At 47.1% G+C, this 14,423-nt stretch overlaps 1 protein-coding gene across 3 annotated transcripts in view; it reads right to left on the bottom strand.

Moving 5' to 3' along the window:
• The window catches only part of FAM171A1 (family with sequence similarity 171 member A1), a 151,390-nt gene extending 137,797 nt beyond the window's left edge, over nt 1-13,593 (bottom strand). For all 3 annotated transcript variants that reach the window (XM_021064835.2, XM_084980241.1, XM_003130736.7), the window contains exon 1: nt 13,391-13,593. Coding sequence is in view for 1 of the 3 variants with exons in the window: in XM_003130736.7 (XP_003130784.4) it covers nt 13,391-13,487 (97 nt within the window). In the remaining 2 variants the exon portion in view is untranslated. The remainder of the gene's footprint in view (nt 1-13,390) is intronic.
• Nucleotides 13,594-14,423: the final 830 nt, after the last annotated feature.

Genomic DNA, 14,423 nt, shown 5'->3' with positions numbered 1-14,423 from the left:
TTTAACATTTTATTATTATCTCAACTTTTAAAAAGACGATTCGAATACTTGGAGGAAGTGAATCAATACACTCGTGACTCAAAAGGGTTAATGAACTCTCCCCGGTAACTTCTAGAAGCTGCTCCGTCATTAAGAGGTCCTGCACTTGCTGGCCTGCATCGACCCTTGCACCTTCCAACTGACATACCTGTTTAGATTTCTCTTCAAGAGGAGAGCAGGCATTGAAACAGCCCTAGGTCGCCTCTGACTCTGCACTGGCAGGATGCAAATAGTCAACTATGGAAGTTGTTTTCCTTTGCTCTCCTATTCCTTCTCCACCCTGACACACACACACACACACATACCCATGGCCTATATGGTTCATATGTGATAAAGTGTTTCTATACAATCAGATGAGGAGGTAATCTGGTCATGTGATAGACTTCACTAAAACGTCAAGAAAAATAAAAGTATGCATTAAAATACTGTTGTGGAATGGGATGGAGTGGGAGTTTGGGGTTAGCAGATGCAAACTATTACAATTAGAATAATTGTAATGAGGTCCTGCTGCATAGCAGTGAGGTCCTGCTGCAGAGCACAGGGAACTATACCCAACCTCTTGGCATAGACCATAAGGGAAGATAATATGAGGCAAAGAACGTACCTATGTGTGTGATTGGGTCCCTTAGCTGTACAGAAGAAACTGACACAACACTGTAAATCAACTATACTGTAATAAAAATTTTAAAAATACTGTTGGGAAGCCTTACTTTTGATTTCTAAAAGTACTCCAACACTCTTTAAAAACTAAAGCCATTTCAGCTGGAAAATGAAATGTATGTACCATACTGTCTCTCTGTTTAACATATATAAATCTGCTCACCAAAATGGCTAAAGTTAAAAACTACCAGTACCAAATGTGGGTGACAATGTGGAGCAACAGACATTCTCACTCTTTTTTTTTTTTTTTTTTTTGGTGGGAGTACAGAAAGAGACAACCAATTTGGAAAAAGGCCTAGCAGTTCCTCATGAGAGGAAACACTCACCTGCCCTATAACCCAGCTACTCTGCTATGAGGTATTTTCTCAAGAGCAAGAGAAACACAACTGGATTAAAATGTTCACAGCAAGTCTATTTACAACAGCAAACCAGAAACAAAGTGTATTGTTTATCAAAAGGAGAACAGATAGATACACTGTAGACTCTTCCCTGGAATACTATTCAGCCACACACCTAAGTAATTCAGCATACAATCAACAAGTGGGTGGATCTCACAGAATCTTAGGGTGAACAAAAGAAGCCAGGCAGGGTACCTGCTGTATGATTCCATTTAAGGGAAGTTCTAGAACAGTCAAGAAAGTAATCTATGGTGGAAAAAAATCAGAATAGTGGTTTTCCCAAAGGGGTAGGGGTAGGGATTTACTGAGAGAGGCACAAGGAAACTTTCTAGAAAGATATTCCAACTCATAATAGGATTTGAGGTTGCACAGGTAGATGCATATGTCAACACTTCAGATTTGGGTATTTCCTCATACCTACATTTTCCTATGAGAAAGAAATCAAACAAATTTTGAACACAAATTAATGATATGATGCTGCAGTATTTAGAAGAGAGGGCATTCATATCTGACACCTTAAAATTCATTGAAAAATAAGATGGATTAGTGGATGGATGAGAAGGATGAATGAATTGATGGATAAGTTATACAGCAAGTGTAGAAAATGTTACTTATAAAAGCTAAGTGGTGAGCTTGGGGAATTCACTGTAAAATTCATTTTTTTGTGTGTTTCTGTTTTCTTTTTAGGGCCACACATGTGGCATATGGAAGTTTCCAGGCCAGGGGCTGAACTGGAGCTGCAGCCACAGGCCTGCACCAGAGCCACAGCAACGCCAAATCCAAGCCATATCTGCAACCTATGCCACAGTTTGTAGCAATGCCAGATCCTTAACCCAATGAGCAAGGCCAGGGATTGAATCCACATTCTCAGGGACACCATGTAGTGTTCTTAACCTGCTGAGCCACAACGGGTACTCCGATTTTAAAAAAAATTTTTTTTCTTTTTATTATTTATTTAGTTAGGCCTTTCCGGCAGCATGCAAAAGTTCCCAGGAAAGGCATCGAACCTGCATCACAGCAGTGACCTGAGCCACAGCACCAACAAGGTTGGATCGTTAATTGCTAGGCAACTCCCTCTTTCAATTTTATAATGGCCATTTTCATAAAGTAAGTTGGAAAAATATATTACAGTCAATGGCATCACTGAATTTATTTTCAGGATCACTGTATAAGCCAAGAGGAACAAAGAAGCTTTTTTTTTTTTTTTTTTTTTTTTAAAGAGTGAACAAGATTAAACTTTTGCAGGTAAGTTCATATACTAAATAAATACTGCATTTCACACCTACTGTGGCATGAATAAAGGCCCCACCTGATACTTACATCTTTACCATCCAAACACACCTGCAGGGCTATTTTGCAGACAATCACATCTTTCTCCACCCCTACTCTCCAACTGCTGAGTTCTAACAAGTTTCTCTTGTTATGTAAACAGTTGGCCAAATACTAATGGGCTCTGAACACAAGCCAGAAGATTCCCCCAAGCCCAGTAGAGTGGAACCCCAAATCCCACCCTGCTGGATTGGACCTCCCTCAGCAGCGCGGGAGAGTTACTGCTGAGGGCCTCTACACATCTGCATGCCACACACCACCAAGCTAGGAGACGCGCTTAGGAGATGCTTGGAAGTAACTGCTCAGGGTGTGTTTCCAGGGCTCAGAGGCCAACAGGGACCATATAGCAGATATTTTTTGTCTTTCTTCATAAAAACAAACAGGCCCATTCAGAACCCCCCCCCCCTCTTGTTTTTGGTCACACCTGAGGCATATGGAAGCTCCTGGGCCAGGGATTCCAATCTGAGCCACAGCTGGGACTTGCGATGGCAACACTGTATCCTTGACCCAGTGCCTCACAGCAGGAATTCCAGAGCCCCCTTATTTATACTGGCAAAATGCCATGAGGATCAAAACTGTGCGAAATTCTAATTTAAACCTCCAAGTCATAAAGCAGCCCAGCGTGAGTGTGAAGGCCAGGCTGTCACATGGTGGACTCTGTCACTTACTGTGCGACTCTGGGCAAACGGTTTAACTTCTTTGTGCCTCGCATTCCTCTTCTATAAAATGAGACTGATATTTACAGCTTGCGGGCGGATGTGCAGATTAAATTAAGATCATCCATCAAGGTGCTCAGCATCACGCCCGGCAGGTAATCAGCATCCAGTACCTGTTAGCTAATCACCCTGATTACCTTTTCATGTCTGAGTGAGGCTGACAGTGCCTGTCACTATTACACTGAAGGAACAAGATATATAAGAGAGAAATGGCAAATATTTACAAGAATTCAGTAAACCACAGTTATCGAAAGAAACTTCTGGAGCTTTCACTGTGGCTCAACAGATTAAGAACTGATCTAGCATCCGTGAGGATGTGGCCCTATGGCCTTTGATCTCTGGCCTCACTCAGTGGGTTAAGGATCCAGCATCATGGTGAGCTGTGGTGTAGGTCGCAGGTGTGGCTCAGATCCTGCGCTGCTGTGGCTGTGGCTGTGGTGTAGGCTGGCAGCTGCAGCTCTGATTCGACCCCTAGCCTGGGAACTTCCATATGCCGTGGGTAGGAAGGAGGGAAGGGAGGGAGGGAGGAAAAAACTTCACTTCTAGGTTCTCAGGGTTAAAAGACCAAAACTCAGGACTGCTTTAAATACAGAATCTGAATCACTTATATCTGGAATCTAATACATAGCGAAACTTTCCACAGAAAAGAAACTCATGGACTTGGAGAACAGACTTGTGGTTGCCAAGGGGGAATGGGAGGGAGTAGGATGGACTGGGAGTCTGGGGTTAATAGATGCAAGCTATTGCGATTGGAATGGATAAGCAATGAGGGTCCTGCTATAGCACAGGGAACTATACCTGGTCACTTATGATGGAGCATGATGAAGAATAATGTGAGAAAAAAATGCATGGATATGTATGCGTGTGACTGGGTCACTTTGCTATACAGCAGAAACTGACAGAACACTGTAAACCAACTAAATGGAAAAAATTAAAATAATTTAAGAAATAATAAATAACATGGGGGGGGTGTTTCAGAATGGGGGCATTCTGAAAATAAATAAATACAGAATCCGATATTGCATAAGTTGCTTTAGGTTTTCCTTGAATGTGCCTCCAGGTTTGAGAGTTTTGTCCACAGGGATTAGAGCTGTAAAGTCTCAGGGCAGGAAGGGACAGAGAAGTCCAAGAACCCCCGGGAGACTCTCGGAGAGAAGGCCCGCAGGCACTTCTCCCCCACTCTCTCGACATCACCAAAGGCAGGGAAATCTGCCGTCCCCCCCACAGATAGAGGGACCCAACTGCACACCAGGGCTGCAGCAGGCAGGGTGACACCCCCAAGACGTCCCCGCCCTCCCCCTGGAATCTGCAAATACATCGCAGGGAATGGCAAACAGGAACCGCAGAGGTAATAAAAGCTACGGGCAGGTGGACTGTGCTGGGGCATCTGCTCCACTCACATGAGCCCTTAGAGGCTGAGAACTTTCAGGTTGTGCTCAGAGAGACTCGGCAGAAAGAGAAATCAGAGAGACGTGACGTGGGAGGGCATGTAGAGGACTTCGTGTGCTACTGCTGGTTTGGCCGTGGCAGGGGCAAGGTGACAAAAAACACAGGCGGCCCTAAAAAGTGGAGAGAGCCTCACAGGTGACAACCAGCAAAGTTACAGGGACCTCAGGTTTTGATCTGCAAGGAATTGCATTCTGAAGACAACCTGAAAGAGTCTGGAAGTGAATGAGACCTCCTCACGCAGTGGGATAAGGACCCAGCGTGAACTGTGGTGTACGTTGCAGATGTGGCTCGGATCTGGCGTGGCTGTAGCTGGCAGCTGTGGCTCCAGTTCAGCCCCTAGCCAGGGAACTTCCATATGTCACAGGTGCGGCCCAAAAAGGAAAAAAAAGAAAGACTGTTACTGATCTGTCTCACTTTATGGATTGAGGACAGCTTTCATCACAGCATTTACGTCTTCAGTTCAGCTCTGTCAAAATTACATGAAAAATCTTCCCTTCAATATGAATTCGATAACTTCATTCAGATTCTGAGCTCAAAACAGTAAGTCTGAGCAAATGAAATGGCCCCTGGACTTGGACATGGCTATCTCTTTTCATGAAACTCATGCTTCTCTATCCCTGGGGGGTACAGCTTAAAACAGAACAGACAACAAACTAATCCTTTATACACTCAGTACTCACTTCCGAGTTAACCTCTCCCCAGCCAGCTTTTCTGACACATCTGCAACTTTCCACAATCCCCAAAGATCTTGCCAGTTCTCCTATCTGAGTGTGTTTATTTACTTTATATAAAATTCAGGGTTCAAACTCATTGAACATACTGAATCTATATTTGATCATCTTCTCTCCCCATCCAATTTAAGGACTATGCATTCTACCTCATTTTTTTCTGCAAGTCTTCAGAGCTACAGCTGATACAGCACCGATGTCGTCCAGTCGGCGCTGTTCCTGCTTAAATATTTCATCGGCAAGAGGATGTCTCTCACCCAGTGATTTAGGAGGACTAAGCAATGTTCTGGGTGCTTATGCTCTCTGAAATACAGCTTCCTGCAGCCTACTTTGGACCGATCTTTGAAATATCTAGAAATAAACATCAGAGATGATTTAAAGCTGGATTTTAGTCATGCAAGTGCTTCGTTTGTTTCTTTTTGTCTTTTTAAGGCCGCAGGCTAGGGGTCTAATCAGAGCTATGGCTGCCGGCCTACACCAGAGCTATAAGCAATGATCCGAGTCATGTCTGCAACCTACACCACACCTCACGGTAATGTCGGATCCTTAACCCACTAAGCGAGGCCAGGGATCGAACCTGCAACCTCATGGATCCCAGTCAGATTTGTTTCCATTGCACCACAACGGGAACTCCCGTGCAAGTGTTAATGGATTTCATCTTACTCAAGAGACGCCTGCCTAATTACATTCAAGTACCACGGTGATGCTCTTCTTCATTTATATTTCCACTTCTTCTCCAAGCGGAAGATTATTTAGGAGAAGGTAAGCCCCCCCTAAATAATCGAGCTTACCCCAAAGTATACTGTCCCCGCCACATCCCTTTTTTGGTCTCGGTGTTTAGCACAGTGTCTTCAAACGGCAGATGCTCGACATTTCGGATTTTAAGAACCAAAAAGAGGAGCACTGCTGTGGGTGAAGGGAAGGGAGGATGTACAGCCAGCATCCTCGGTGCATGGAATGTTCCAGCGGGAGGAGATGATGGAACCCGGTAAAGAGCAGGAGACACGGTGGGACAGGCAAGGGAGGGAAGGCTGGACGTCGTAATTTAGACGCCAAACTTCGGACAATGGGAAAAAGGTAAACGTTTTTCTGCAGGAGAGAGACATGAACAAAATAGTGTTTGAAGAGAGAAAACACCACATGGAGAGAGTCTGGGTTGAAAGAACAGATCTAAACAGAGAGAGAAAAAGAGCCTGCTTTCCACAAGTAACTGTGAGAGCAGAGGGAGGTGGGGGAGGGAAAATGAAGAGAGACGAATGAATGATTGTTGTTGGTGGTTGATTTTCTTTTCTTTTTTCTTTTTCTTTTTCTTTTTTTTTTTTTTTTTGACTTTTGGCCACCTGGAAGCACATGGAGCTCCCGGGCCAGGGAGCAGATCCGAGCCAAGGTTGTGACCTACGCCGCAGCTGCAGGTGCCAGCTAGGGATCAAACCTGCATCCCAGCGATACAGAGATACCACCAATCCCCATGCATCACAAAAGGAAGTCCACTGAATGTTTATGAGACAGCAGGGAAAGGCAAGAATGACACCTTAACACAAGGCAAGGTCTTTGGCTTTCAAACACCGAGTTATTCTCTCCCTTTCTCCAATGTTTATTGTCCTTTAGGCCAAAGCCCTGACATTGAGAAGGTTCCAGCCTCTGTCCATTATGGAGTCAGTTCCTAGGAGGAGATGCTTCATTCTCCTCCCAGCCCGTGTGGTCTGAACCCCACCTGGCTCTCCCTGACAGCCAGTGACCCCTGCAGCGGCTGCTCTGGGTCAACCCCAAGGCCACATGGCTCTCCTCTCTGGGCTACACTGAACTTGAGTCTTTTGCTCCCAGTGAGATAGGAATAGCAGGAGACCAAGTGCTCTCCGTCCTCCTGTATTCTGCAATCAGGGCAGTGTCAAGAACTAGCAATGTGTTTCCACGCTGCTCTGTCCTCCACCTGCATGGGGGGCATCTTTAACTGTTCCTAGGGTGGGGGCCACAGAGCTAATGGGGCTCACCTGCCTGGGAGAGGCAGAAAAATATCACTGGAATATGCTTAGCCAACAACTGGGAGGTCATTTCAAGTTGGGGGGGTCCCCTACAGTTCTAATATATGAAGGCATGGATAGGCGGCTTCAGGGAGCTTCAAATATTAACTTTTTTTTTTTTAACCTCATTTAGTTACTAATAGGTATGTGTCAACAAAGATGAGAGCCTAGTTGAAAAGGAAGCCAGATTATACAGGAGGCTGGTTGTCTCCCCGCAGGTATGAATGATCGCAACTCTAGAAGGAACACAGCTAATGAGATGCACCTTGCTTACAAATAAAAGGTCACAGCCCACAGGGCTCCTCTGGGGGAAAAAATAAGTTATTTTGGTGGTGGCAGGGGGAGGTCCTTAAGGCTTTCCCCAAGGATCCCCAACCTAGCTCTAATTTGGCAGAATTTTGTTAAACAGATGCAAAAACGTCCATGCACCTCTGCACATGTTATCTTCAGCAGCTTGGTCCCCAGAAGTGGTCCACGCAGTCCCATGACCCTGGCTGTATGGGTGATGTCCTGTCTCATTCCTGGGTATTAAGTGTCTATAAAAGTTTCCTACTGCAACCAGAGCAAAACTCCACATCTCAGGGGCTTAAAACAACAGGAATTTACTATCTCATAGTTCTGGAGGGTCAGAAGCCTGAAATCAGCATCACTGAGCTAAAGGGAAGATGTCAGCAAGGTAGCATTCCTTCTGGAAGCCCTAGGGGAGAATTCATGTTTTCCAGCTTCTGGGGGCCTCCCGCAGTCCTTGGCACGTGGCCCTTCCTTCATCTTCCCAGCTGTCAGCCAAGCATCTTCATCATCTGACTCTGACTTTCTGCTTCCACTGTCACATCTCCTTCTCCGACTCTGATCTTTCTCCCTCCCTCGTATGGGGATAATCCGGCATCATCTTCCCATCTGAAGATCCTCAACTTAATTAGCTCTGCAAAGTCCCTCTCGCCACGGAAAGTCCTATCGTATTCACGGGCTCCAGGGATCAGGACCGGGACATCTTTGGGGACCCTGACTACCTTCCACAGGGACTGTGTGGCTAGAGAACCACATTCCCTGAGGTCCCCTCACTTCTTTCAGCCTGAGTTTCCTCATCTCTAGAACAGGAAGTATAAACTTGACCTCAAAGAGCCTTCTGACACTATATATAAACACATCTACCTGGATCTAAAGCAATCTATAGAAAGATGCTCTCTGTATGCACCCCTCCGATGGCCACCTGTACGGGTGATCACATACAGAAAGGACCCAGATTTGGAGTCCAGTTAATAGAGAGCTTGAGGTAAGCAGGACTGGAGGGGGAGGCTGCAAGTCAAGGAGTCTGAGGTAAACTCCACGCCCTGGACGGAGACGTCCAGAAGTTTGTTGGACAGAAAGAAGTAAAGGTAAGACACCAGGTCAAGGCAAGGGAGAAAAAGGTTGCAGTCGTCCATGCACCAGAGCTTAACTACTGGAGTCTCTAGGATTTAATAGATTCTGCGAGGAGCAAATGAAAGAAAAAAACCCAGCAAATGTTTGTGGACTCACTCTCATCCAAGGAAGAGGGGCTGGCACATCATTTCAAACAGAGGCTTGGTCAGAGGAAGGTGGACTATGCGGACTGAACTGTTAAAGGGAACTTGTAACTGTTGAAGAGAACCCTTTTGAAAGCGGCCAATAGCTTCAAACGTTGCCTGTTGACAGGTTTGACTTTACAAATGTAGTGGTTCACACTGCAGAATTTCTTGAACAACAATACTTCCTGTAATTAATTGGTCTGTTAAGGGTGCTGAAGCCTAATTTTAAAAAGGCGTTTAAAACACATCACTTGTTTGTTTGCTGGAAATGAATCAGTGAGCCAGGACTGTGTTCTTTAAAGGTCCTGAAGTGAAATTGAATCAAGATGTGGGGTGAAATCGAGTGAAGATGGCTTGTTTACAAGATTTCTCTATAACTTGATCAAACTATAAAAGCATTATTGATTGACGTATATGTGTCATCACAGGACAAATTCTTCCAACCAGATTTTCAAAATATTTTATATCCGATTACTCCTTCAGTATACAGTATTGTACATGTCTGTTATCTGCCTGGCTTAGTTCCATGCATTTTTGTAAGTAGCATTTACTATAATTACCAAATCAATATGTATCAACAATAATAAAGATGAACAATGAGATTTACAGAGATACCATTAATTTGTTCAAAATGAAGCCTTGATTAAAACTTAGCACTTTCATCTGCAAGCTATTAGACCTTAAATCCATGCAATGTTTTCTTTCTTCTGGTTAGATTTTTAAGCTAATAATAAGCTACAAGTTATAAAGTATTCTAGGACAGGTACAAAGAGGATACAAAAAGTAATTCATAAGGTTGCGGCTTTGATCCCTGGCCTCACTCAGTAATTTAAGGATCTGATGTTGCCATGAGCTGTGGTGTAGGTCACAGACGTGTCTCGGATCTGATGTGGCTGTGGCTGTGGTGTAGGCTGGCAGCTGTAACTCCGATTCAACCCCTAGCCTGGAAATTCCATGTGCCATGAGTACAGCCCTGAAAAGCCAAAAAAAAAAAAAAAAAAAAAAAAAAAAATTCATGAAGTCATTTCAAAGACTTGGCCAGAAATTCCCTAGCTATTGCTGCTGCTTCTACACAGAGCTCCCACACCTGGCCTGCAAGGAAGGCCAGAGGTCTTAGCAAGTTCAAGTCCTGTAGTTTCCCAAGATGTGAGCCCATGAGTTTTATTGAGATGTTATGCTCTAAATATGCTGTCAGCATAAGTCATGCTTGTTGGATGACCCTCCTGATAGCTTACATCCCTTCATGATCTTTCAATTGACCAGGATGTTCTAATAACTGAAATGTGAACTGGCCAAGAAAAGACCTCTCTGAGAGAGAGAAGAGAGGCCGCCAACCATTCATTAAGTTAAGACAGATTGTAACTCTTCTGAGATGAACAAAAAGTTAGCACATCATTGCAAAATACCTTCCTCTCAGACAATGCTACAATAGCAATCTGAGGGAGAAACCCTTAACCTAGCCTTGACCTTTTTTTTGGCACATAAAGAGGGCTGGGGTTCAAAAATACATCTCTGTAGAGCACATCTGCACAGCTTACTGTTCTGTAAGTAGCCCCCCTCGTCCCCATCCAGCCGGCCTCTGTGCACAGTTGTGTAAGAGGTGGAGGAAGTCAGAATTAACGGATACTTCTTAGTAACCATCTCTATAAAATCCCCAGGAAAAAAATGAGATACGATAAAAACACTTTAGGGCAACTCAGATGAAAACAATAAAAACACACAATCCTGGGCTACAGCTAGTTCAAATTCATGATCAGCAAAGCCAAGTGTCTGTGACAGCTAACTGTTGTCTCTAAAATCCCTTTGCTGATTCAAAGCAGCTACAGTACAAAGAGCCAAACTTTACATTGTATCTTGAATATATAAAGAGCAGAGTGATGCCAAGAAATTGTGCAGATGTTCATTTCCTCAGATGACATCACAAAGATTCATTTAATAAAGAAGGTGTCATTCAGCCCCAGGAATCTGGTTGCAATGGTCTAGTCTATGATTTGCGTGCCCAGGGTCTCTAGTTTTTCCTAAACTCCGCTGGTACATAACATCTACTTGAGCACAATGCATGGTCAAAGTATGGTTCAAGTAACAGTTTCACCAATAGGAAGAAGGTGCTGTTACAAATTAGTTTTCAGGGAAGGTAAACATTGAAGTTTTCTTCTTAAAACGTGTGCAAGGTGCACCACAGTATATGTATTAGCTTTCTTCAACCCTTCACCTGAGCACCAAACTCTGTGCAAAACCTTCTACTACCTACTATGGAAAATGCAAAGTGAAATCAGAGGCAGCATTTGTTTTCCTTGTGTATGTGATCTAGGAAAGCAGAGAAGATGTGAATTTTAAAACTATGTTACAAGTATCAAGACATTTGAAGTACCTGCAGTGGGGTGAAGGCAACCTTCTAATGTGAGAAGAGCAACTGTCCTGTCCCTTAAAAATGGGACTGGTTCAAAATCCAGATGCCAAGTAGTGAGATCCTGAGTCTGGTACAGCTCCTGGCCTCGACTCTTTAATGTTATCCTATGCCATCAAGGAGGTAATCCTGGGGAAAAATATTCCAAGATACAAGACCTCATGCTCCAATCATACTACACAGTAAGGTACTCCTAGCCGTGGCGTAAAGATCTCACAGGTTGACCATTTCTCACCCACTGCATAGAATATTCCATTTTTGAGACTTCAGTTACCAAATACAATTTTTAGCAGCAAGATCTCTGCCAAATGTGGTCTTCAACCCTAAATCTAGTAGGATTTTTTTCATGACTTTTTTCAGTTGAGTTCGTGCCTTCCTGTATTTTATAAGTGTGTGAACTTAATGTTTCTGTAGTCCTATTTCAAGTGCAAAACAAAAAATTCAACTTGATCTTTGGAATTAATGGCCTTGTTGAAACACAAATACCATATTCATTAAAATAGCTGATTCGAAGTGCAGTAGGGTATTAATGAAAGCGGCTACAATGCAACACTGATGATCTAATGTCCTAAACATTTATTTCCTACATGAAGAAACACAGGACTCTTTTTTGTACCTTTTTAAGCTCACCCTTTTGGAGCATACATGACTAAATTGATATCCATTTCAGAATGGTCCTAGTTCCACCACAGCTATAGAAAAAGCAATGCAGGAAAGAGACGCCAGCAAATGATAAGGCAAGAGATGAAGATAACCTTTCATTCAACCTGTAGATAACGAACTAAACTCAGCCGACTGTGGGGAGCCCCAACATCAGATGTGGAAATCCATCCAGGGTTCTCTGCTCCCTGGCACTCCTGGGCTCTGAATATTTGTCTTCAGGGAAAAGTGTGAGCAGGAAGAAAACAGAAAACGGGGTAAGGCAGGGTCCTAGCAAGAGGACGAAGCGTTCTCTCGAGCACCGAGCATCGTGTCTGCAGGGCAGACCTCACAGAACAGACGCCTTTCCTGGAGGAAAGGACACCCGCAAGGAGTCGGGGTGGGGGTCTCCAGGGCTGCAGGGAAACCCTCCCGGGAGAGCAGAGAGGCCCAGCGAGTCCGGGCACTGGTGTCCTGGGTGGATGCCAAATGTTAATCTGCGGGGGCCTCCCTCACTCACCCTTTTGAAAAGCCAGGCAACAGAGCAGCCTCCATCTAGAGCCCACAAATGCGTGCAAAGGAAGCTTTGGGGCTTCCCCCGCAATAAATTCTCATTTTAAAAACAAAAGACAGGCTCGTGGCCATTCTCAGAGGCGACCACATTCCTCCCTGGGCTGGAAAGCAGATTTGAAGAGGCCAAAGATTAGACAAAAGGCACGAGCTGGCGACATACAGCCCAGGAAATTATTTTCGTGTGTTTTAAATTGATTAGGGCCTCCCACTTCCAATTCTTTCTCCTCTTTCGGGGATGACTCCTGGGCCGCCAAGCAAATCCCTTAAGGCCTGGAAAAGACTCCGGATAAGGAGGAGGAGGAGACCCCGAAACTTTCCCAAACTGCGGCCGGCTGGAGGCGGGCAGCGGCCGCAGACCTGGGGTCCCGGGGCGCAGGGGGCACCCCAGGGGCGGCGGCCACCTTCTCGGCCGCCGCAACAAAAGGGCCGAGCGCAGCCTCTGCAATCTGGCTTCGACGATCCGAGTCCTGGGAGGTGGCGGCGGGGGGAAGCGGGCGACAGCAACCCGGGGGGCAGCCGCTCTCGCCCGGGCAAAGGAGATGGAGCCGCGTGTCTGCGTCGCGCATAAAGGACCTTCGGCTGCATCCAAACCAGCTACCCGAGGCGGCAACAGCTGATGCCACCTACACCACCAGCGGCCCACGGCCCCCCGGGAACATCCGCCCGGGGAATCTCGGCGTCCCCAGGCGGCGCCGCCCCCTCGGGAGCGCGGCGCTGGGGCCGCAGGCCCCGCGGCGGCGACTCGGGCTCGGGCTCCGGCCACCACCGCAGCGACACAATGCCGCCCGGCAGCCTCGCCGCCTCCGCCGCAGGCCCGCGGCCGACACAAAGCCTGCCGCCGCCGGCCCTCGCGCCTCCCGGGCCCGCCGCCGTCGCGCACCGACCTTGGGCTCCGGCGCCAGGCTCCCGCAGCGTCTTGGTCACCGCCTTCCACACGTTGCAGCCCAGCAGGCAGAGCAGGAGCGCCGTCGACCTGCTCATCTCCGCACCGCAGGGCCCCGGGCGGCGCGGGCTGGCCGACCACCGGCTCGGAGCGGCGCGTCAGGGGCGGCCGACCGCCGCGCCTCCCTCCATGTCGCCTGGCTCCGCGCGCGCCGGGCCCGCCGCCCGATTGGCCGCGCCCCCGCCCGGCGCGGCGCCGGGCCCCGCAGCCCACGGCCGCTCCCGCCTCCGCGCGCCCCGGTGGGTTTCCCCGAAGAGCCGCCGCCGCCGCCGCCGCCGCCGCCTCCTTAACCCCTTCGTGCCCCCACCCCGCACCCCGCCCCGCCCGCCGCGACGCCCAGGCCCCGGGCCGTGGTGCCACCTGGCGGCCGCGCGCCCCGCCTGCCAGCGCAGCCACCCCCTCGGGGTCGCCCCGCGCGCCCGCCGGCCACCCACTAGCAGTGACTGCCACGTTGGCTACCAGACAGCTCTGCAGCCCCCAGCCCCGACCGCTGTGGAGTGACAACACTAGTCTTTAGCCCGATACACTCGCACCTAGTTAACTCATGGTCCTCAGGTGGCACCGAGGTTACATATGACCTTGCTCGGTTTTTTGCGGGAGAAGCCCATCCTGCCGCTCTTCCCGGCCCAATCCACCCATGACCCCTGGGAGGACTTGGCACCCAGGAGCAGTCCCCCAGTTCATGTAAACTGTAGGCGACCCTTGGTGCTTGAGTGTAGACAGGTGAACTTCTCTGTGTTGAGCTGTCCTTGGATATTTGTCCTTGGATCTAGAAGGTTGGGAAGGAGGAAAGGGAGGAAATTTACGTTTACTGAGGCCCTAAATACTTTTTCTCTTTCATTTTGTCTTCATAATATATGATCTCAGAGATGGGTGTTGCTCTCCCCACTAAGAGGTGAGAAAATCATAGGAAAATTTGTCCTTAGCTCATAACTGGTGGGTGACAGAGGAATAAAACAATCATTCTGGTCCCG

The sequence above is a fragment of the Sus scrofa genome, chromosome 10 (genome assembly GCF_054392235.1).
Source record: "Sus scrofa isolate SSC_HxYL_T2T_F1_AM1 chromosome 10, Sscrofa_HxYL_maternal_Yorkshire_Landrace_v2.0, whole genome shotgun sequence".
NCBI lineage: Eukaryota > Metazoa > Chordata > Mammalia > Artiodactyla > Suidae > Sus > Sus scrofa.
The sequence above is the reverse complement of the archived record's forward strand: the minus strand, read 5'-3'. Positions and strand labels throughout refer to the sequence as shown.